Raw genomic sequence first — 25,465 nt, 5'->3', positions numbered from 1 at the left:
CTCTGCTGACTTCTCTTTATATAAAACAGCTACCCTCAGCTAAAGCCAGACAAGTGCTTTCTAAACAAAGCAAAAGTAAGTCTTGGAAGAAACCCAAGAATAGGATTTAAGACTGGAGAAGAAAGCAGCACAAAGCTTGTGCCAATGCTAAGACCTGAAGGAAGAACAGAAGGAAAGAGCAATAGAGGAGAAGAGACAGTAGAGAGAAGAGGATGAGGGAGAGAGGAGAAAGCCATGCCATCTGAGAGTGATGTAAACCAAGCATTCCACTTCACAATACAATCCACTTAACTGTGGCTTGTGGCAGTTACCACATACTCCTCCCACCCAGCTCACTAAAACACACACATACACACACACACACACACACACACACACACACAGGGCCCATGGTGAGGGTTACTAACCAGGGGAAAGGCCTTTTGGGTAAATGGCCTTACTCAACTGTAAAAAAAAATGAAAGAGATACTTATCTACCAACACAAATCTTCATTCAAATTTAACCAACCAGGGATCACTAGACATTTGAGAAAAGTCAAACAGGAAGAAAGAGAAAGACCAGGAAAAAGATTAAGGGAAAACAAATCAGAACAAGACCAACCAAACCAAACCACTCAAATACCTCAATTCTTATGCTAAAAGTTTGAAGGGGTATATTCATTTAAAACAAACAACAAGTCACTATGAAAAATGAAAATACCAGAGAACCACTAGATCTTGGAAATTAAACACAAAGTGGCTAAAATAAAAATTTCATCAGAAGGGCTAGATAACAGGCTAGGCATGACTGAAGATAGTATTCTGGAAAATCAAAGAAAAAAGAAAAACCCTTTGAATGAAATAAAGATTTGAAATTGTAGATTAAAGCGAGCTGAAAAGGACAGATGTTTAAAATTCTTACACCATAATGTGGGTGACAGCAAAACAGAAGTTCGCAGAGAGAGAGATCATTTCAAAAACATTCAGAGAGGAAAGCCAGATTATATACAAAATAATGAGAATCAGAACAGCATCTGATATTGATAGATAATGGAGGCCTTCACAATTCTGAGGTAAAGGATTTAGAGCCAAGAATTCACAACCCAAACAAACAGTCAAGCATGATGGCAAATTATACATCTCGCCACACATAAGAATTTTGAAATTTACTTCCAAGCACTGTTTCTTTTTTTTTTTTTCCAAGCACTGTTTCTTTAAAGGAAAGTTTTTATGTCCAGTATGACTGCAGTCACTGGCACAGAAGACAGTTCAAAGCAGAGCAGAAAGTCAGAGAACCAGCTACAGAATGTCTTCAAAAATTAAAAAAAAAAAAAAATCCATGTAATATAATTGCAAAATTAAAGTCTTTTTTAAAAGCTATGATAAGAGTTTTTGGTGACATTACAAAAAAAGAGGAAGTAATTAGAAATTGCAAGGAAAATTAAAGCAAACTAAAATTCCTGACAATGTCTAAAAGTAAAGGGAGAGGAGAAAGAAGTAGAAAGACACTGAGGGGCATGAACTTCTTCATTACCGTAATGGTGAGTAAGTCAAGGAAAGTTGGCTCAGGTTGGTGGCCAAAAAACTAACGAACTAAGAACATTAAAAGCTATAGGAAACAAAACCACCACAATTTGTAATAAGAAAACCCAGGAGGCAGAAGGCACCGTTGGTGGTATAAGTACACAAAACTCCTCATCTTTCATGAAAGGAAGAAAAGAGACACCAAATCATACAGATATACCATGAAATACATTATTTTAAATTCTGATGGTAACCACAGGAACAAAAAGAAGTTAGTTTAAAAACTTATCTCTGGGGAGTGGTCAAGGATTGGCAGATTTTTACATTTCAAATTCTATCCTGTTATGATGTTGGAGAAAACACTTTACCATGTGAGTAGATTATAATTTTTAAAAATAAGATTACATTCTTAAGTGGTGGAAAAATCCTATATTATCTTTAGGTTTTGGCTAGACCAAAACAGTATCCTTAAGCTTTATCATTAATGACTCCAGGACCATAAGGACAACTAAAAAGTATCTCTCAAAAGTTTAAAGGTTCATATTCTTTGATCCACCAGTTCACAGCTGTCTATCCTAAAGGAAAATTTACATGAGTGGCAGCAAATACAAAGGTACAGAAAGCTTAGTATACAACTCTTAGTAAAAACCTTGGAAATCCTAAACGTCTGTCAATGAGAATGGTTAAGTAAGTTATGGCAGATACATGCTATGGAATGTTATAGTTACCAAAACAAGTCCAGGGTAGTAATGATACAGAAAGATGACCATGGTATATTGTATTATAAGAAAAGCAAAACAGCAAAGAATATATGTATGTGGTATAATCCCATTTCGTGTAGTTTTTTTTTTTTTTAAATATCTTCTTGTATAGGTTTAAAAACTGTGGAAACAAACACACCATTAATAGAATAGTGATGAACTCTGGATGTGAGATTGGAAAAGGGTAGAGAGACACTGACTTTTTACTTCTATTTGTGTGAACTTTTTATGAATGTTTACTAATTACCTTTGTAAAGGCAGAAAATTTCAAGATAACTTCCACATTAATCTCACCCAGTTCTTTCCTTACCTTTCCACCCCTCCGTTCCCCCAACACTGTTGTACCACAGATCTCAGCCTTCCATATGGCACATGGTGGGAAAGTGTGAATCCAGACCTTACAGTACTCTCCGAATCTTACTTCCATGTGATACACAGAATATACTCCTTGCCATGCATGACTGATGGGAAAAAAATGCATCTCAATGCTGCATTTAGTCTTCAGCTTGGTTGGTTACAGAATGACATTGCTAATAAAGCCAAGGTTGCAAGTGATATCCCCACATAGATCAATTAACTGTTTGTTATGTGGTCAGTCTGCTTTTGTTTTTATCATCTGTCATATTCCTGGGGACAGGACAACAAGATGTAGAAAGAACAAAGTAAATCCATTTTAACTAGTAGGAACACATTGATAGTGGGCTTCAGTCTAATGGTTGTATTCTGAAGAACACATGTGTGCGTATGTATGACCACAGTTTACACATTTCTTTGCCAGTCAACTGCCCATAGTCACTGAATTGTGTCATCAATGTTTCCCAGAGAGAGAATGCTGGTTAGCCAAGTATCTGCAGCAACACTGCCTGTCTACGCTCTGTGGGAGTAGTATGATGTTGGGGTGTGTGGGACCACGCAAGTTCTCAGTTTCTGTTAATTCCCATCTTCAGCCATCACACTGAATAAAAATTCAGTCATATGGCAAGGTAAAGGCTTTGCAAACTTAACTGTGCTTGAAGAGTTTTTCTTTCACTACTTATTTTTAGAGAAGACAACAATAAAAGGAGAAAAATCGAAGACTAAACAACAGAATAAATGTGGACTTACAATGTGACCACAGTGCCAGTTATATAAATATCTCTAACAATGAAATAGTAGATTCTGATCCAAATTTAAAAGGTCTATTAAAAATGCCCAAATAAACAACTCACACCACAAAGATGTATCATTTTTTTTGGCCTTTGTATTTTTTCAGGATACTGTAAACCTAGTAAAAAGCAGCAATGAAAGGAAGATTCTGCTATAGATCTGTAGAATAACGCAGTATATCTTATGCTCACTGAGTATCAACTGACCTAACTAGAACTCAAAAAAAACAGCTAGTGGTTCTCAGGAAGACTCAAATTGTTAGCTATTCAAAAAGCAAACAAGCAAGCAATAAACAAAGGAAAAGAACAGTATTTGGGGGACAGTGCAAGAGGAATGGTGGGAGTGAAGTGTTGCCTTCAGGGAATACGGTGGCTCTGATATGACAGTGGAAGCAAAGTATGCGGACTTGTACAAATAAAGCTTTAAAAAAAAGTCATAGTTACATTTCAATGTTATTTATTTAAATGTGGCTTACAATACAATTGATTTTATCAGTGACACTTCTAATCCTAAGAACCCTTACTGAAAATAGAATGATCGTGTATAATATCCCATCCCAACACTTGATCTAGTCATCTCCTCTTAAACCCTTTATAATAACCTTCCTAATTAGTTGCAAACTCCTTTTAAGTCAAATTCACTTCAATATGTCACTTTCTTTACACCAGCTTTCCTTGCACATGTGCAACTTAAGCAACACACATTTACTTCATGCCTGCCACGTGAGCAGTGGCATCTTCTGTGTACTTCTTCTGGGACCCTCACAACAACCCTGTGAGGTAGGTATCATTAGACCCACTTGACAGAGGAAGAAACACAAACTCAGAGACTGACTTGCCCAGTGGCAGAACTGGGACTCAAAGCCAGAACTGCTGACTCTCAGATGAGTTATGACTGCTCCAAGTAAAAACTACGACTGTACCTAGAATTCTGCAGCAGCTGGAGAAGAGGTTCGATAGTAGTAAGTTTCTGCTTCCTTGTCACTTACCACTGTAAACAGTAATTACAATATATTCTCCTATCATTAAATTCTGAAGGTAACAATATACAAAATTAAATTTACTCATCCCATTTTATAGGGAAAAAAATGACATAATGCAAATAGACTTGTAATCATCATTAATTATAAAAAGACATAGTAAACTGGTATTAATCTACATCAATCCTCCTGGTAAATGGATAGTTATAAAGAAGATATAAATGCAAATCTATTGGTTATTATAAACAATATATATAAATAATTCTGTGGGGATCATGAAAGTGGGCTGCTGCACAGATTTACTTTCAAAACACAAAACCTTATCCAGGAACTTTAACCAAGGGAATGTACCACAAACCTACATGCCTAAATAATATGAAGACATGTCCTGGCATCTACACATAATTTAGACACTGATAAAAAATGGTTATGTGATAAGTTCCCTACTAATCTTGAAATCTGTGGTAACTCTGGAATCCCTTTTCCTATGCAAAATGCACTGTACTTGGTAAGTAAGATCTAAATGATAGTCCAATATAGTATGTTTAAAACTTAAAATATATACATTCTTCTGAGTGGAATGGTCACTAGGAGAAAAATCATATTTTGAAATGTTACCATCCTTAGTTGTGTCCAAATCAACCATACTCAGAATTTGCTACTACTGCTCTACCAAAAGCACCAAGATGTAAAAAGTTTTATAGTCTAAATCCTTTCTTAAAGGATCTCATAAACACTCAAAGCTATTATATAGCTATGAAGACTTCCATGACCAAATATGATTATGTTCTTTATTTCTATAGCAAAATTCCACAGACCAATGGCAAATCTAGTAGTATCACATGGAGAAAACTGGTCTGCCTATAATGTATTTTGTCTAACAGAACTGGACATTTTGCATTCTCTCATCTTGTGACCCTACCCAAATGTGCTCTAGAATTTTGATAAGTACTCATAGTTAAGTCTTAACTACAAATATAACTTTTCTAGCTCTAAAACTTACTCAATTTTTACCAAATGATAAGATTCAGTATTGAGAATACCCTCAACTCACTATTCAAAATGAAGATACAAAAGAAGCCTATCTTGCAGTTTACTAGGATATCAATTTTTTTCTGAATACCTCCACATTTAGAGGTATCTCTGGACTTGTCTGAGTAGATGCTGCATAAATATCTGATTTTTAAAAGTTACCACTTTTAAAGTTATAAAAACTATAAAACTACCTTATTAATCATAGGAGCAGTCTTCAGTGTACTATTAATACAATAATGCAGTGCTTATTCTAGAATATATATAAAATGAAAAGACTATTAAAACTGATGTTTTTAAAACAAAAATCAGCAATCAATAGTACTGCTTAAGAAGACAGGAATGGCTATTTGACGCCCCCCACCATATCCACGGCCTGGCACTTAGTAAACACTATTGTTTGAATAAATCAATCAATATAAATTTCCACTTAATGGTCTTTGATGAGCATGACTAAGATGGACAACGGAGCTGTGAAAACACAGGCCATTGTTCACCTTAAGTCAATCTAACAATTCATAAGGAATTTTTACAACTATTATAATCTTTAATTGTAAAGTATTTGACAGAGTTCTTAAGTCTTAAAACCTTTAAAATACCTTTGGTATTTACTGCCTTGTATTAACATAGACAACATAGAAAATGAATAGTTGACTCTTCCCAGATGGAAAGAAACAACTCCTGAAGCACTACAAACCAATCCCTGGACACTAAATTTAGTGGGATAAATCCTAGAATCCCCCAGACTAACGCAAAAACTCACACACCTTACTTCTTTTATTAAAAAAGAACATACTCATATTTTACCCATTAACTGCTCTAGCCAGCAGAAAACTGGTATGCATGACATGCTTCCAAATTGCCGTTTTGTAAAAACGTAACTACTGGTAACACTGAAGCTTGTTCTAGTGACATGCCCAACATCATTGCTACTGAATCCTGAGCTAACACCAACCTCACCCTGCCCCCCATCCAACTGGTTCCTATACAGTGAGAAGCCAGTTTGGATTTAAATGCTTTTAAGAAAGATTAAAAAAATAATAATAATAATAAATAAAAAGGTAGTCCCTGACCGCTGAGAACTAATCTGCTACTCACAGTTAAGTCTCAATGTTATTGCAGACTGATCTGACATTTATACCTAACCATTTTGTTCCCCTGATCCCACTAGACAACTCTAAGACCAGGATGAAGTCAATCAAACAAAAACAAGGACATTATACAACCCACAAAATACCAAACATCTCTCTTATACTAAATGAGTGACAGCCCTCACTTCCTTGAACCCTCCCCCAAATTACCCAAAGTCCAAATCCTACAATATAATCTCCATGGTCTGTATTCTTCGCTGCAGAGAGTATAAATCCAACTTGTTCAATTACAAGTGTGCTCCTGGTGGTCTCTGAATGAAGGGTACTGACATTTTAAAATACTAATGGTGGAATGAAAACAGACTACCTGCTGACATTGGTTACAAAATAACTCTAATATATGGCTTACTAATGCACATCTCAAAATTCACAGAGAGGGCAGCTTTGGATAACTCTGGTACAAGACTTCTTCCACTTTGCTTTTAATGTCAAGACTATGCTAAAATATTTGTGCTGAAAAGTTTAGATAAAATAAAAAGCATTAATGACAATCACACTGAAAATCATTAAAGCATAAAGGAAAAGCCCATCTAGCAATGTTAATTAGGAGAATGAGCAGGAGGAGTTCACCAAGAGTCATTTCAATGGGAAGCATGCTCAAGTATATGGACTACACCCAGATGCAGAATCATTTTAAAACAAAGACTCCAGTAAAATACCCAACAATAAAGACAAAGGTGTAAGGAAAAGGTGGAACAGGATAACTTTTTCTTTAAATAGTGTTCACTGTAACTATTGGAAAATCTGGATAACAGGCTAGCTATGCAAGGAAAGCAAGATTTTAGTATACATTCTTCCACTGAAGACTTTTTTTTTTACTGTGCAAAATCTCCCACTTAGCAGCTGAATGTTATTTTTATAAGTAGGAATCATATCAGAGGTATAAAAAACGAAGAATGCCAACTTAAAACAAACAAGTTTTTACAACACAAACAAATCTACTATTGACACCAGTATGACTCATAACTTTATGTTTACCAAAGTCTTGAAGAACTTGAGGGGAATAATAATTTTTTTTAAAAGCCCCTTTTTGCCTCAAAGACAAGACAGAAAACACCTTTTTAACTATCAACCGTATTATCAGCTTTTTAAAAACTTATGAAAATAAAGTACCCATTACCTACCTTTCAGATAAAACTGAAAGACTTTTATGTCTGGGGGTGGGGACATGGGGTATAATATGTCACTTCCCCAAGTACCTATTGTGTCCTTCCTGGACCTGGAAGATGTTAAGCTTAGAACATCACGTAAGAGTCATTATCTTCAAAGGTACTTAATTTCTTAGAACCTACACTGTTTGGGAGTTTTGGTTGAGAGAGAAAGTTATTTTCATTACCACTGCCCTATTCTCATCACTACTATACTATCTGTATAGCACATAAAGTGTTACATACATTACAATCCGATCTCCCTGTTAAGATAGGCATTACCACTTACTTTTTATGGATCATGAAAACCTTGTTACCCAATAAGTAGGAGGAGCAATGATTTAAGCCCATCCTGGGATGCTAACGCGCAATTCAAAACTATACCTTCAATGTAACAATGAGTGTTTTTTTTAATTATGTAAAAGCTTGTTCAAAGACAATACATATTATACCAAGTAATGCCTGTGTACTTAAGTAGAAAAAGAAAGTTTGTGGTCTCCTGGAATCCATGTAAAGGAGGTATTAGATCTTTCAGAGAACAATGGACTAAATATTGTAAGTTACATTTTATAGTAGGCATATATCTTTTCACCTGTATTTGTATTAGGGTATTAGCAGTAATCCAGTTAAGAACGACCTTTCCACTAACTCTAGCCCCCTCTGTAAATCACTTCTACAACTTTTTTTTTTCTAGAAGAGCTTTATGGCCCAGTAAACTTACGCACATTTAATTCAAATGTGATTCTACAATAAAAACACCAAAATGTTGGCAACTGTCTCTTTACAGTGTAAACCTAACAATCCCAAGTTTTACCCTTTATGATGAATCACAGTCCATGGCGTGCCTCCTTCAGCACTGAAACTTTCCTCTTTCAAATACTTTTCATCTCATAAGCATTAATATCTAATACCTAGTTCCTAAATCAGAACTGTGTCATTCTCTTACTCCCTCACTATAGGAGGACAGCAGTTGTCTTTTTTTCCCCCTTAAATAAAGGTCCAGGGGTGGGGCACTTGGGTGGTTCAGTCAGTTGAGTGCCTGCCTGCACCTCGGATCCTGATCCTGTGGTCCTGGGATCAAGACCCAAGTCATGCTCCCTGCTCAGTAGGGAGTCTCTGCTTCTCCCTCTCCCTGCCACCCCCCAGCTCATGTGCTCTATCAAATAAATAAAAGCTTAAAAAAAAAAAAAAAAAGATCCAGGGACAATTGGGGGGCTCAGTTGGTTAAGTATCTGACTTGATTTCGGTTTCAAGTCACGATCTCAGGGTTGTGAGATGGAGGGGCTCTGCACTGGGTGTGGAACCTGCTTAAGGTTCTTTTCCTCCTTTTGCCTCTCCCCCAACCCCAAAATGCAAATGTGCTATTTCTTTTTTAAAAAATAAATAAATAAATAAATTCCAAGAGGCACCTGGGTGGCTCAGCTGATGAAGCAACCGACGTTTGGTTTTGGCTCAGGTCAGGATCTCAGGGTCCTAGAATCAAGTCCCATCCTGGGCTCCACATTCAGCAAAGAGTCTGCTTGCCCCTCTCCCTCCCCGCTTTGTTCCTGTGCCCCATCATTGCTCATTCTCTCAAATAAATAAATAAAATCTTCAGAAGTCCGAAATACTAAAAAATTAAGAAACCTAAATTTAAAATAGTACATTCAAGGAGTGAAAGTACTTTATAGTAACTGATGTAATAACTTCTCTGCTAGAATAAACCAAATTAAAAATGCCTAGCAAATTCTCATTAAGGATTTTTGTTTTAATAAACATTTTATTTTTACCCAGAAGACCCTTGGTAATAATTTATATTTGTACAACACATTAAAACATTAAATCTATAAAACTAAAAATGTTCTCAAAAATCAGATAATACATTTTAAAAAAATACAAATGGAATAGTTTCCATAAATTTCTAGAAAATGATAATTTCACCATTCCAAAACCACATAAAATATTAGTATCACCCAACTTCTACAGTATTTAACATTCAGGGCCTACACAGAGAACATTACAACCGGGCACCATACTGTATGATCTCCAAAAAGCAGAATTTAAGTTCAGGAATCACTAAACTTACAGTGCTCCTTAATTCCTAATGTCTCCTTTAGTATCACCCTATTTGCTCTTAGAATCACTTTATCAGTTGGGCCAATATCTGCTACATCCTAAGTAAGGGTTTAGCTCCCACCCTCCAACAACCTCCACCAAAGACTTTTGAGCTAGAACAGGTTACACCCCAGCTAGTATGCTGTCAGCTGAGAAGTTTGATGAGATGGGGCAGAGTGGGTGGATCAGGAGGTCCAAACACATGATAAAAGGTTTCTGTATTTAAGTCTCACCCCTTGGGACAGAAAATACATAGAATTACAGTTCCCCCAAGATTCCTAATTTACCACTGATCCCTTACTAGTCAAAGATCACAAAGAGAAACGACATTCTACCAGACTTATCACTAGCTAATCCAACTTTATTACTAAATGGATTTAGAAATTAATTAGTGATTAAATTTGATCAATAGGAAAACACCTGTTCTTCCCCCAGAGAAAAATAAATGCTGTCCGAATGGAACAGTCTAGATACCAATGACCACAGTCTGCAGCAGTATGATGAGCTGTGAAGATTTGATTTTCAGTGTATTCAGCATTCCCATTCACCATGGTGCTTGCCCAACTGACAAAACGTATTTGAAGCAATAAAAGAACTAGGGAAATGTTGGAAATGCTGCTTAAGGGACAAGGCCATGCCTTGAATTTTTTATTGACACGGTAACCATTAAATAATTGATTCATTTAGGGGTGCCTGGGTGGCTCAGTGGGTTAAAGCCTCTGCCTTCAGCTCGGGTCATGGTCCCAGGGTCCTGGGATTGAGCCCCGCATCAGGCTCTCTGCTCAGCAGGAAGCCTGCTTCCCCCTCTCTCTCTGCCTGCCTCTCTGCCTACTTGTGATCTCTGTCTGTCGAACAAATAAATAAAATCTTAAAAAAAAAATTAAGAGTATCTCTTTAAAAAAAAATTGATTCATTTGACAATTAAAATAGAATCTTTAAATGCTTCCATAGGAGATCTTTTTTAAAAAGGCCAATTCTAAGTGTTGAATTTTTTCCACCTGAAAACATTAGAAAATCATGACAACTTGTTTAAACAAGTGGTCATATTTATGGGCTACCTGGAAATAGAAACGTGTACAATTGCAACAACTAATGATAATGGCTGAAAAACATTTTTTTTTTAAAGACTTTATTTATTTGACAGAGAGCAAGAGATCACAAGCTGGCGGGGGAGGGGGGGTAGGCTCCCTACTGAGCAGAGAGCCTGATGCAGGGCTCGATCCCAGGACCCTGAGACCATGACCTGAGTTGAAGGCAGAGGCTTTAACCCACTGAGCCACCCAGGCGCCCCTGAAAAACGCTCAGATGAGAAAAGTAAAATACACTTCTGAAGAAACCACTTTTATCCTTAAATGGGCAGAAAGATGGAAGTAGGCTCTGAAATTAGCTTTGGAAATGAGGTGATAGCTGACATTAATTGAATATTCTTTATGGCACTAAATGCTTCTCATGGATTAAACTATTTAATTCTCACAACTACTCAGGAAGGTCAGTACTATTACTAATCCCCATTACACAGATGGGAACAAAGACACAGTAATGCCCCAATGTCCCATGGCTGCTAAGGGCTAACTGTGACCTAACATCCAGATTCCAGAGCCTGTGACGGTAATAATACACAATACTATCTCTTCATATACTAACTTTTGTTGTGTTGCTTTAAGTAGCAGGAAACAAGTAAAAGAAGTTAATCTGAAAAAATAATAAAACATTGAAAACAGAGGCAGGATGCCTCACTTGCTCAGTGGATAGAGCGTGTAACTCTTGATCTTGGGGTTATGAGGTACAGCCCACACTGGGAGTAGAGTTTACTTACTTAAATAAATAAATAAATAAATAAATAAGATTTTTAAGGGAAATTTTTAAAAATTGATGTTTAATTTTAAAAAAATGAGGCAAGTCAAGGAAATTAAGACAACTGTACATAAGGGAAAGGAAGATGAAAGAAACCACAAAACGACAAAAGAGAAAATTCAAAAAAAGTGGAAAAAGGGAAATTAATGAAAATAGATATCTTTGAATGTCTAAATTACCTAATAAAAGGCTTGGATGGAGAAAAGGTATGAAGGAATCTTTAGAGTGCTGTAAATATTCTATATCTTCACTGATAATGACCACTATGCATAAAGCTTTTTTTTGTTGTTTTAAAGATTTTATTTATTTGACACAGAAAGAGAGGGAACACAAGCAGGGGAGTAGGAGAGGAAGCAGGATTCCCGCAGAGCAGGGAGCCCACTGCAGGGTTCCATCCCTGGACCCTGAGATCATGACCTGAGCCAAAGGCAGACGCTTAACGACTGAGCCACCCAGGCAACCTGCATAAAGCTTTTTTAAAAGACACCAGTGCATGCTCTGAGAGAAAACTCTTTACAAAATGCTCATTATAGGCTATTATTGCCTCCACTGAAAATCAGTGGTTTGGAGTAAGTCATTCTAAAACAAAATTTTTTTAAAAAGAACTACTAGAGGGGTGTTCAAGAAAATTACAGCCAAACCATAATGGGCAATCTTTTGAACTAGTCTGAAGATCATGGCAGAGGATCATGGCTTTATAACTACATGACCTGAAGATCATTTCCAACGTAAGTTTCCACTAGATGTTTGTTACCAGTGAGGCAAATCTGTTGAGAGAGCTGCAAGGTTCTTTACTTGGCCTCTGTCCTATCTAACATTTTTTAATTAATCTCAATGGCGTGCTTGGCAACGTACAGGTGATCCAAGACTGGGAGTTCTCTAGATGTTAGGATTCAAGAAGATAATATGATGTTAAATTTAAGGAACAGAAATTTAATATGTAAAATTTTAAACAGAGATGAATGTTAAGTCTAGTATTTAGGTTTTCTATCTCAATTCTATAGCCTACTAGAATGGTTTATGAGTTTACATAAATACAAATGTAGGCTTTCGAGGATTAGTATGAATTCGTGTGGTGTTGTGCCCTCTCTCATTTAGTAAGAATGGATATTCAGAATGGTGAACCTTAATTCTTGATGAGAGATGCTCAGAATGGTGAAGGATCAGGAAATAATGAAAAAGAGTAAAGGGTAATGTAGTATTCAACTTGGATAAGAGGGACTTAAGAGAAATTCTGTCATTTTCAAATATGTAAAGGATTATGTATGAAGGTACGGTTAGATTTACTATATACAGATCTAGAATAAAAGGGGTAGGGAGGATATTAAGACATCATATTTGGATTTAATTTTGGAAACTTTTTCATAGAAAGAAAAGAGAAAGAGCTGTTGTATGAGCTCTTAAGCCTTCCTTGGCTCAGACTGGGAGGTTTAGCTTGGCAACTGTCAGGAAGATTACAAAAGGCTTTCCGTTTACAAATGGATGGTTCTGAGCAGGAGAAACTCTACCTACCCCTGTAGAAAGGCTGTGCCTTCCTGGTGCTCCCTAGGGACTAACACAATATTTTAAAATATCAGCAAGCTAAAGCAGATACAATTCACTGGGCTAATAATCCAAGTAAATGTGATATTCTAAAACCATCCTAATAAGAGTAACATTCTCTCAAAGAGAATTATATTGAAGTATCTACAAAGGGAAAAAAACAGAGGGTTCAGCAGATTGGCTTTGAGAAACTGATTAGTGTACTTTGGAGAAATTAAGACTAGTTTATAAAACAATCCATAAAAAAGGATAAATCACCTAGAGACTACCGTTTCTTTTTTATTTTATTTACTTTTTCTTAAAAGATTTTATTTATTTATTTGAGAGAGAGAGAGATCACAAGTAGGCAGAGAGGCAGGCGGGGGCGGGGATGGCGGGGGGGGGCGGGGAGCAGGCTGCCTGCTGAGCAGAGAGCCCTACACCCCACTCGATCTCAGGATCCTGAGATCACTGACCTGAGCCAAAGGCAGAGGCTTAATTCACTGAGCCACCCAGGCACCTCAGATTTTATTTACTTATTTGACAGAGCACACACACATGCAAGTGTGCACAAGCAAGGGGAATGATAGGGAGAGGGAGAAGGAGAAGCAGACTCTCCACCAAGCAGAGCCTGACACAGGGCTCAATCCCAGGGTCCCAGATCATGACCTGAGCAGAAGGCAGACGTTTAACCAACTAAGCCACCCAGGCGCCCCCATTTCTTTCTTAAATAGAAATTCTTTTTCTGGTCTTGTATCTAAAGAGATCACAGCACCGTAGGTGCTTCTTACAAATTCCTGGGATATGACTTAAACTTAAATTTTTTTAAAGATTTTATTTATTTATTTGACAGAGAGAGAATATGACTAGGGGGAGCAGCAGGCAGAGGGAGAGGGAGCAGGGAGCCCCACACAGGGCTCAATCCTAGAACCCCAAAACCATGGCCCGAGCTAAAGGCAGACACCCAACCAAGCCACCCACGCACCCCTTAAATAAAATGGTTTTCTAGTGTATCATTAAAGTAAAGGGAAAGGGGTGCCTGGGTGGCTGTCATTAAGCATCTGCCTTTGGCTCAGGTCCTGATCCCAGGGTCCTAGGATCAAGCACTGCATTAGGCTCCCTGCTCTGTGAGAAGCCTGCTTCTCCCTCTCCTACTCCCCCTGCTTGTGTTCCTGCTCTGGTTATCTCTCTGTCAAATAAATAAAATATTTTAAAAATTGTAAAAATACAGTAAAGGGGAAAAACTGACTTAAGAAAAAAAAACAGTATTTGTTTTGCTACTTAACTGCCCTCATTGACAAGTAACTGTTTTTTCTTTACACCCTTTTTTTTTAAGATTTTATTTATTTATTTGACAGAGATCGCAAGTAGGCAGAGAGGGAGAGAGGAGGAAGCAGGCTCGCCACTGAGCAGAGATGCGGGGCTCGATCCCAGGACTCCGAGATCATGACCTGAGCCGAAGGCAGAGGCTCAACCCACTCAGCCACCCAGGCGCCCCGACAAGTAACTATTTTTGATGATACCATACTTTAGTTGCATAAGGATCTACCAACGAAAAATGAAAAAGCCAAAAGCATATTACGTATTTATCTAATTTTACGGCTCTTTCCAAAGCTCTGGATTTTAGCTTTAAAAACTACCAAAGGGGGGACGCCTGGGTGGCTCAGTTGGTTAAGCGGCTGCCTTCGGCTCAGGTCATGATCTCAGCGTCCTGGGATCGAGTCCCACATCGGGCTCCTTGCTCGGCGGGGAGCCTGCTTCTCCCTCTGCCTCTGCCTGCCACTCTGTCTGTCTGTGCTCCCTCGCGCTCTCTCTCTAACAAATAAATAAATTAAAAAAAAAGTTTAAAAAAAAAAAATAAAATAAAAAATAAATAAATAAAAAACTACCAAAGGGGGTGCCTGGGTGGCTCGGGTGGTTAAGCAGCTGCCTTTGGCTCAGGTCATGATCCCAGGGTCCTGGGATAGAGCCCCAGGTTAGGCTTCCTACTCAGCGGGGAGCCTGCTTCTGCCTCTCTCTCTGCAGCTCCCCCTCCCCCTGAAGCTCCCTCTGCTTGTGCTCTGTCAAATAAATAAATAAAATCTTTAAGGAAAAAGAAAAACTACTAAAGACCTAGTTAGCTGGGAAGCTCTAAAAATATAACCAGGTAAATAATTCATCAGCAAATGGAAATTTCAGCCTCACTCAAAATAAACTGAAGCAGTTAGTCATAGAATAATTACTGCAAAGATGCAGACTCTTTCTAAAAATCAAATGCCTGAAATATTATTCAGTGATTTGTAACTGTCCGAAAACCAGCATCTTTATATACAAGTGTGTCTGGGAATTGCTCTTGACTCTTAACTAAAACACTTTGACAGCAGCAGTGAGCAGATCTGACATTCCAAGAAAGCTACAAATCTATTTTCAACAAGTTTTTGCTATATTATGTGCAGCATTTAAAATAAATACTGTGGGGGCACCTGGGTGGCTCAGTGGATTAAAGCCTCTGCCTTTGGCTCAGGTCATGATCCCAGGGTCCTGGGATCGAGCCCCACATCGGGCTCTCTGCTCAGCGGGGAACCTGCTTCCCTTCCTCTCTCTCTCTCTGCCTGCCTCTGCCTACTTGTGATCTCTGTCTGTCAAATAAATAATAAATAAAATCTTTTAAAAAAAAATAATAAAATAAAATAAAATAAAATAAAATAAAATAAATACTGTGATAGAAAGAACAAAGCCCAATATAAAAATCTAAAACAATTCCTGCAAAAATGTGAATGTACCATATAAAATGAACGTTTCAGAACCCTACCACACTAATTTCTTCAAATGTGCTTCAGGGTGTTATTAAGACTTAGTAAGTCTTTCTTCTTCTCATAATATACTCAGATGATTCTTTACATATGAGAACCTACCATAATCCAGTCTTCTCAGGAAAGCAGAGGGAAAAGAGCCTTAAAACAAACTCTTCCTCAAAATAAGGTAACACAGACAGAAAATCAGCATCCATATGTAAAATAGGTTTATGCATGGTTCTTTGGATGATTAAGTAAGATGTGCTTGAAGAGCTTTTCATATTGATATACGCTATGTTAGCGGAAGGAGTTATTCCTACATAGGCTATTTTAAAGGAAGCTGGGTGTTTCTGTGCTTTTCTTGGGGAGAATAGACAGGATCTTGTGGGATATTTTGTAAACACTGTACAAGTAGGTCCATTAATCATGAACTATGTCTCTTGCCCATTCTACTTTAATAAGTAAAATTATTTTCAGTAAAAAGCATCAAAGATTTCTGGAACACTCAACTTCATAAACATGTCTTCACATAGTTCAAAACACACTCCTGAACCAAAAGATCTTTGCAAAGGGGTTAATCTCATTTATTAAAGACCACAGTCAATGCAGTAAGGAAGGGATACACAGAGACTTACCAAAGGTACTAAAAATATTCTTTTTCTTAAGTTGTGCATACTCAGGGGTTCAATTCCTCTCCATGAGTGGTATATCCGAAAACTGAAAACAGACCTTACCTCCTAATTAAGTCTCAGTATAACTCCTTATGCCCATGTTCTATTTATATAAACTAGCATATATCTTATAACCCATTTAGTTTGAACTATTCATTGTAGTATCATTTTTCTATTGTTAAATATATCCTACATTGAAATCCTATAACCTACATGGACAGTTTTGGGCTTTTTTAGAAGATTGTATTTATTTATTTATGAGAGAGAAAGAGAGAGAGCACAAGCAGGGGGAGCAGCAGGTAGAGGGAGAAGCAGGCTCCCCACTGAGCAAGGATACCCCCCCCAGGTTCAGGACTCGATCCCAGGACCCTGGGATCATGACCTGAACCGAAGGCAGACACTTAACTGACTGAGCCACCCAGGTGTCCCACCTACATGGACAAATTTAAAGATGAATGATAAAATGAACTTGAGTACCTAAATCAATTCCCTCTACCTACACCCTTCTCCTCTCACCAAAAAACTCTATAATTCTGTCATCACAGCTCAGAAAGACATCATTACACCCATGCTGATATTACTTTCCAAACAGAAAAGAGGCAGTTTAACATAGTGGTTCAGTATCAACTCTGGCCCTAAAAACCCGGGTTCAAATCCCAGCCCCACCTCTTACAAGCTACCTGACCTTAAGGCAAGTTTACTTAACTTTTTGTATCTTGGGTACCCATTTGTAAAATGTCAAACAAACAGTATTTAGCATAGGGTTACCAGGAAGATTAAATGAAGTTATCACAACAGGGTTGCCTGGGTGGCTCAGTTGGGTAAGCATCCGACTCTTATTTCGGCTCAGGTCATGATCTCAGGGTCAAGAGACAGAGCCCCATGCTGGGTTCCATGCTTAAGATTCTCTCCCTGAGGGGCACCTGGGTGGCTCAGTCAGTTAAGAGGCTGCCTTCGGCTCAGGTCATGATCTCAGGGTCCTGGGATCGAGTACCACATCAGGCTCCCTGCTCAGCAGAGACCCTGCTTCTCCCTCTCCCTCTGTCTGCTGCTCTACCTACTTATGCTCTCAATCTGTCAAATAAATAAATAAAAAAGATTCTCTCTCTGCTTCTTCCTCTACCCCTCCCCTGACCCTCCCACCCTGGCTCATGCTCTCTCATAAAAGAAAAAAAAAAGTTCTTAGAATATGCCTGATACATACAAGTGTAAGGTATCAGCTATTGTTAAAACCAAGAAGGTAAAACAAAATGAAAGCATGCTGAAACTTTGTAAACTGGATTCTTTTGAAGAGTATTACGCTTCTCATTAAAGTTTACTTCAGTTTTCTTATTGATTCTGTGTTTTCAACCTTTCTCATGTACATTTCAGCTAGTCTTAAGTGATCTGCTTCTAACTCTATACAGATAAAACTATCTTTCTAACACTATCAAGACTCTTCTCCCATATTCTCCACCATCTTAAGTGTGTGAAAATAACTTCCCTACTAATCTTTAAGAAGCATGAGGGAAGGTGTCGTACCTTAAAAAGATTCTTCTACTAATGGTAGCATACATATAGCATATGGTCATTAATTAAATAAATGGATTTTTTTTAAGATTTTATTTATTTATTTGACAGAGAGAGATCACAAGTAGGCAGAGAGGCAGAGAGAGAGGGGGAAGCAGGCTCCCTGACGAGCAGAGAGCCCGATGGGGGGCTCGATCCCAGGACCCTGGAATCGTGACCTGAGCTGAAGGCAGAGGCTTAACCCACTGAGCCACCCAGGCGCCCCTAAATAAATGGATTTTAATGCCTCCATTTCACTGAGAGTCAAATGCAATAAATATCAGTACATTAGAAGCTCACTTAGATTCGTGTACTTCTGGTTCTTAAATGTTCTTTTACTCCCAGCCCACAAATTAAGTGCTCTAAGTAATAATGGGAAAAAAGGATAACTGTGTATAAATTATGCTGACCTGCGTATGTTTTAGTAATGAGTGGCGCACAATACTTCTCAATTTTTCAGTATATTCAATTTCATACCTATGGACCAATCACGATCTTTTGAGTAGCAAATCTCCTAAAAATAAATCTGTACTCATTTGAACCTTAAAAAATACTGATGACTTTCTCTTGTGTAACTTCTTCCTTTTCCAAAAAGCACACGAACAATCTCAGAAAGGACACCAAAAAGCAACTATAAATTCTGCCGTCAACAGTATGGTATCATGGCTTCCACCATGCACAACGATCCTGTATGCTTACAGCTGATGGTCTACATTAAGAAGACATGACAGAGTGCTCGCTTCAGCATACTAAACATACTAAAAAAAAGTAGACATGATAGCTATCTTCAAACACTTAAAGGGCTGCCATGAAGAAAGTATAAACTTAATTTTTTTGTGTTCCTGAGGTAGGAAAAGTCATACAGAAGCAGATTTCTGATATAATGAAAGAACTTTCTAAAAATTAAAGCTATCTAAAAATTGGAAAAAGAATACTGTAACACTAAAAATGTTTATGAAGGGCGCCTGGGTGGCTCAGTGAGTTAAGCCCCTGCCTTCGGCTCAGGTCATGATCTCAGGGTCTTGGGATCGAGTCCCGCATTGGGCTCTCTGCTCAGCAGGGAGCCTGCTTCCCTCTCTCCCTCTCTCTCTGCCTGCCTCTCTGTCTACTGTGATCTCTCTCTCTGTCAAATAAATAAATAAATAAACCTTTTTTTAAAATAAATAAATAAAAATAAAAATGTTTATGAATAGAGGACTGGGTTTTAGGAATGACACAGAAAAGGTAAGTATTTGATGAAAAGAGCTAAACTACATGATCATAAACATCACCTTCATTTAAAATGTTCTTAGATTTTCCTCAGGCACCTGTGTGGCTCAGTCGTTAAGCATCTGCCTTCGGCTTGGGTCATGATCTCAGGGTCCTAGGATCGAGCCCTGCATCAGGCTCCCTGCTCAGAGCGAAGCCTGCTTTTCCCTCTCCCACTCCCCCTGCTTGTGTTCCCTCTCTCACTGTGTCTCTGTCAAATAAATAAAATCTCTTTTAAAAATTAAAAATTAAAGTTAAAATAAAATAAAATGTTCTTAGATTTTAATACTTAAACCCAAGATGGGGTGCCTGGGTGGCTCAGTCGGTTAAGTGTCTGCATTCAGCTCAGGTCATGATCCCAGGCTCCTGGGATCAAGCCTCGCGTCGGGCTCCTTGATCAGGGGAACCTGCTTCTCCCTCTCCCTTTCCTGCTTCCCCTGCTTGTTCTCTCTCTCTCTCTCATAAATAAATAATCTTTTAAAAAATACTTAAACCCAAGTTTTGGTCTGATGTACACTAACATTATGCAAGACTATGCTTAACTGTCCAGTGTTTAAGTCTGTGTAAGCTAGCTGAACATCATCCCTTCATAGAGACCAAATGACATTTTAGATAGTAGAAGCTCCTATCCTTATCTGTTTGACTTTGTGACCCAATTTTCTATGTATAAAGCTCAATTAAATTTACTTGAAATTTTATGTGAAGAATTTTAGATCAGGCTTCAGACAACTGGAATCCACAAGTGAAGGACAGGAAAATTTTAACCGTTTCACTGTTTTATAATCACCACTAAAATTCAGAGAATTTAGAAAAATGAAGAATGACAGAAAATGGGTAACTAGAATCTAATAACTCATCTACTACACCAGACTTGGTATTAGAACTACTATTTGGGTGGTATAACTAACTTGGCTTATATATTCATATTGGTCCCAGATACCCACTGAGGTACTAAGAAAAAAGGGAGCAAAAATCATGAGTAAGCTAAGCTAGAACATACATCCTAGAAGTACATGGAGATTCATTATACTTTTGTACATGTTTAAAAATTCCATAGCAAAAATTAAAATAAAAAGAGCCCCCCACATAAAAAATAATATTCAGCTATCGAATAAAATAGGCAGGATGCTGGTTTATTTTTTAAGCAGAAGGAATAACAAATAATACTTCAGCATCCATTTCATCTTATCCAAATTTGCCTCAACTCAAATCAGAAAATATTTAACTGCTAGAGTATCTCACACATAGACTCTAAATTTCAGAGGAAAAGTTCTTAAGTACTACGTAGAAACAGTTTCATTACCAAAACTGAATAATATTTCACTGGAACATGGAAGTGAAAAATGTTATTTTCTTTTCTTTTATTTAATCCAAGATGCATAGTAGTTTTATATAAGACTTCATAATTATTATAGTCCACTATAAAAATAATTGTCTTGATACTTTAGAATTGCTTTTAGTAACTACAATTATTGTGTTTCCTCTATATTTCTTGGGATTTTCAAACCCTAGAAAAAGTTATCCATCTTTTGTTTGTTTAACAGCTAAGACTTCCATTAAGAGTGAGAAAAGCTGCAATATTAGCGTACCATTAGGCTAGATTCTAAGTCCTGGATCTGAACTTATTTACCTTGAACATGTCACTTAAGCCTGCTGGGTCATGATGCTCATCCATAAAGTAATTCCAGCTAAATTATTCTAAAGACTACATCTAGTTCTGAATTGTACAATATTATAATGTTCATAGTACACTCCTTCAATGACAGGTACTATATCCTTATACTAGCTATCACCATAAAGCACTGTGGATGAACCCACACAAAACGTGCAAAGCCAGAAACATGTAAACAAACATGAATTAAAAGAAAAAAAAAAACTGGCTTGAAATATGGGTTAAACATTAAGGGCACTTACTTTCTTATCTAGAAAGCATCAACACTACTACAAGCTGTAAATTAAGCTCTGGAATGTTGTAAAAATTCAACCAAGACTCTTGAATAGAAAGGAAAATCTCTGAATAGTAATTACTTGCCCCCAGTGTCTGTGGCACCCATGTGCCTACCCAGCATTTATATGAGAGGAAGATGTAACTCTTATGGGATACTGGAATCAAGAGTATGGAGTAGAATATACTCTTTGTTAAATCAGTACAAGTTCAAATTAAGCAGTTGAGAACATTACCTTCCTAGTTAACAATGAACTAATGAGATTAAATATTTTTATTAATGTAAATGTCTGTTTCAATGTTTGTATTACATATATAAACAGAGTTAATTCCCAAACTCTAGCACCCACTAAATTTACATAAACAGTAGAGATAAACTGTTAGTATTTCAACAGCTCCACTTAATGAAGTCTGAAAGTAAGTTAATCCAAGTAAAAAATATGGATTTCTTTTGTAGGAGGGAGTAACTGATAGACATTAGTTTATAATTATGAAATTGATAAAAGCAAACAAGAAAAAATTTAGTAACTAGTGGGCCATGTAGTACACAAAAACAAAAACACAACACCTGCTTTCAGAAACAGCAATAATGAGAAGTGTAGCTATTGCTACCTCAGTTAACCATATTGTAAAAGGACTGCCGGGAGAATGTGAGCTATCTAAATAAAATTATAGTGCCATTATGTTGGAGAAAGCTATGCTGGCTATAAGAAAGGAAAAGAATATGGCCCTAACGGGATCAGTACTGGTAAGCAAGTAATTTGCGGGGGTGGCAGGATAAGAGAAGAGGAATACTTATATGTAATTTATAACCTAACTAAAAGAATTCAAAGATAGTAGTAGTAGTAAAAATCTACAAAATGACTGTGAACCAGAAGTGTTCAGGTTTCTTTAAAGAGCCTGACTGAGACAGTGTATATGTAAAAAAACTGAATGGAGATGTAAGCTGGTATTGTGGTATTGTGATGATTTAACCACAAATGCCTTCCCTATTTAAATATTCCAATCAGTACTGTTAGTACACGTACCTCGGAGAATTCTTTCCTCATGGCAACGAAGAAAGTCCCAGATTCTAACAGTGCCGTCATCAGAGCATGTAGCAAATTTATTATCCGTGGGTGAGAAACTGTTACATGAAGACACACAGCAGGGGAAAGAAGTCAGCATTTAACAGATTATCTGTGCTTCTCAGACAGGGAAAAATAAAAACACTGTGCTGCGTTATAAACAGGAGAGGGAAGTATTCCAACAGTGAAGAAGCCCTTAAAGAGAACGTTGTCAGCTAACAAATGCATCTCATCAAAAGAAGAATTCAACAGAGTAGTTGCTTCTTAGTTTTCAATCAACAATAGTCCAGAACTTTACAAATGTATTATTAGTACTAATGCTTCCCACACTCCCCACAGTACGGTATTTCCTGTCTTACCAACAGAAAACGTGGAACTAGTGTAGAAACTAAGTGAATTGTACTTTTGCAATACTCCTTAAACATTCTTTTAAATCACACAGGAATACCACTCAAAGAATGAGCATCAGCTTCTACCTCAGATGCTTCATGAAATGATAAGCTAAAAAAATCTGGACAAGGTACTTAAAGACTAGTTGCTAAACACCCTACATACAGTGTTTTCCATTTATTTGAATGGTCTGTGGGAAAGTCTCACACATTCTCCCTGACAAGCTACTCCACGGATGTTGCACCTTTTTGGGAAAACTTGAACACAGAGACATTCAGACTGTGTTTGAAGCCAGAGATAATCTACTGCAAAGGATTTTTGCCATCTTTCCCTCCCTGTCATGAAAAACCATCAAGTTTCTCATCTATCTCTAAGAACTCTCTTGAACTTTGGAGTCCTGTAACTAACAAAGAACCAACTGTGAAACTCAATGTACGGGCAGGACACTAAAGCACAGTTTTTGCAGGAGCATGTTTATCCAACAATTTTTGTTAAGATTCTGAAAGTAGAAACAAGTGACTGCAGTGGATGATGTCAACCTCCTTCCACACATGGGTGGTACACCCGTAAAGAATGCTGCTTAGCTTTATTCTGAGGCTGCAGCAATTCTTCAGGCTTGCTTTCAAGATTTTTTTTTTCCAGTTTTACTATACATATCTCACTGATATGTAAAAATATACAACTCACTGAAAATATTTTAAACTCCACTTATTATACATTTGCATAACTGATGTTCTCAACAGTGAATCAGAAGTCCTAGAGTCTTCTTGACAATGGTTTGCTTACAGTTTCAAAGCTTGAAGAACCCATTCATTATTCCATTAATGTTTGCCACATCCAGAGTTACTTGTGAGCTTTTAGTCCTACTATACTTTCCTTTTGAAGTCGTGGCATAACCAAGTCAACCAGGTCTTCACTTAAGCCTTTTTTTCTTGTATTTTGTGTGAACTCTGAAGGTGTTTTCTGTAGGCTTTAGATTTTATTCAGTTGTATAATTAAAGACTGAATTCTTTATTTGGAATGAAAGATTCTTGTCTTACACAGTAGGTAGTAAAAAGGAATAACGTATACACATTATTAACCATAAATGAAAAGAGAAAACCAGTGCAAAATGCGGCAGACAATACATCTCTAACATATTGCAAAGGCTGATACCGGGATAACACTACTTCAGAAAAGTGCCAGCGAAATGGTGAGTGTGTGAAAACAAAGAAAAATATTGTGTTTATAGGGTGCAGAAAGTATCCCAGAATCTGACAGAGCCCATGCATCTCTGCACCCAGAATACACTTAGAGAATAATTTAACCATGACAATAGGGACTACAGAAAATGGTATATTGTGTATAAACCTGGCCTCTCTAATCGCCTCCTTATGTGCCTGGAACATCTTGACGTTGTTCATGTTCGACTGCCAATATTTCACATATCCTCCATGGTCTGCTGTCAACATCCACATGTCATTATGTGACCAAGTCATGGCCCTCACGGGGCTATCATGAGCCTGTGAAAACATTAAAACATTTGTAAACATTATGTAGAAGAATATATGACAGAAGGCTTGACAGGAACATATATTAATTTACAAGAATGATTTGTCCAATTTTAAGATGCCAATAAAGTAACTGTATCTCTCTAGTTCTTTACAGTACCACAGGAGGATGCTACCCTCTGATGATTACTGTTACCTGTAATATTGTTTCAAAATTGAAGGTGAGTCCATTCCACAAGGTGAATTCTCCACTAGAAGCTCCAGTGACCAATCGTCTTCCTTCTGGAGTCCACTAGGGAAGGAAAAAAAAGATCTTAGCTAATTGTTAAAACACTTAGAAAGTATTTATAAAATAATCCAATAATCAACATTCAACAGACAATACTGACTTTCACTTAAGCACAGTTCAGACTTATAAGCAAGTACTTTGTCAGGACAGAACCTGTATTAGTATTTTAGCTCATCAACCAAATTAAAAATAGTAAATGCATAGGGCTCCTGGATGACATGGTCATTTAAGCATCCAACTCTTGGTTTCAGGTTCAGGTCCTTATCTCAGGGTCATGAGTGAGATCAAGCCCCATGTCAGGCTCCATGCTCAGCATGAAGTCTGCTTGGGATTCTCTCTCTCCCTCTCCCTTTGCCCCTCCCTTCACAGCCCTCAAGTTTTCTCTCTCTCAAAATAAATAAATCGTTTAAAAAAACAGTAAATGCATTAAAAGTACCTGTTTAAGTTACACACATCTACACACTTTAAAAAACCTTTAAAAGCAAAATATGCAAAGACCATATTTTCCAAGGATACATAGCAGGCTAACATAAATAAAATGGTGAGTCACCAAAACAACTCAAAGAAGGATTACATCTGCTATTGGACCAATTAAGGCAGAAAAGTTACTGGTGTTTTATGAAAAAAGTTGAGTACCAATTTAAGGACATTAAGGTTATCAAACTTTTCTTGACAACTAAATATATTTAACTAAAAATTATGACACACACAGTTGAAAATTACAAGTATGGTTATAGGAATAGCAGGATGAGATATGTAAAATGAAGACTATTTGGAAAACCTGACTTTTTATTGCTTACCAGCACAACACGATTTTTGATTATTATGAATAAAATCCTCCTACTTTCCTAGTT

General features: G+C 37.3%; 1 protein-coding gene across 4 annotated transcripts in view; it reads right to left on the bottom strand.

Moving 5' to 3' along the window:
- Positions 1-25,465, bottom strand: part of WDR33 (WD repeat domain 33) — a 122,109-nt gene that overhangs the window by 40,969 nt on the left and 55,675 nt on the right. For all 4 annotated transcript variants that reach the window (XR_013966538.1, XM_080798364.1, XM_080798362.1 and 1 more), the window contains exons 5-7: positions 24,519-24,614; positions 24,183-24,334; positions 22,404-22,501 (exon numbers count right to left, since the gene is read on the bottom strand). Coding sequence is in view for 3 of the 4 variants with exons in the window: in XM_080798364.1 (XP_080654490.1) it covers positions 22,404-22,501; positions 24,183-24,334; positions 24,519-24,614 (346 nt within the window). In the remaining variant the exon portion in view is untranslated. The remainder of the gene's footprint in view (positions 1-22,403; positions 22,502-24,182; positions 24,335-24,518; positions 24,615-25,465) is intronic.

This window comes from Martes martes (genome assembly GCF_963455335.1).
Source record: "Martes martes genome assembly, chromosome: 3".
NCBI classification, from domain to species: domain Eukaryota; kingdom Metazoa; phylum Chordata; class Mammalia; order Carnivora; family Mustelidae; genus Martes; species Martes martes.
This window is presented reverse-complemented; position numbering and strand designations above follow the sequence as displayed.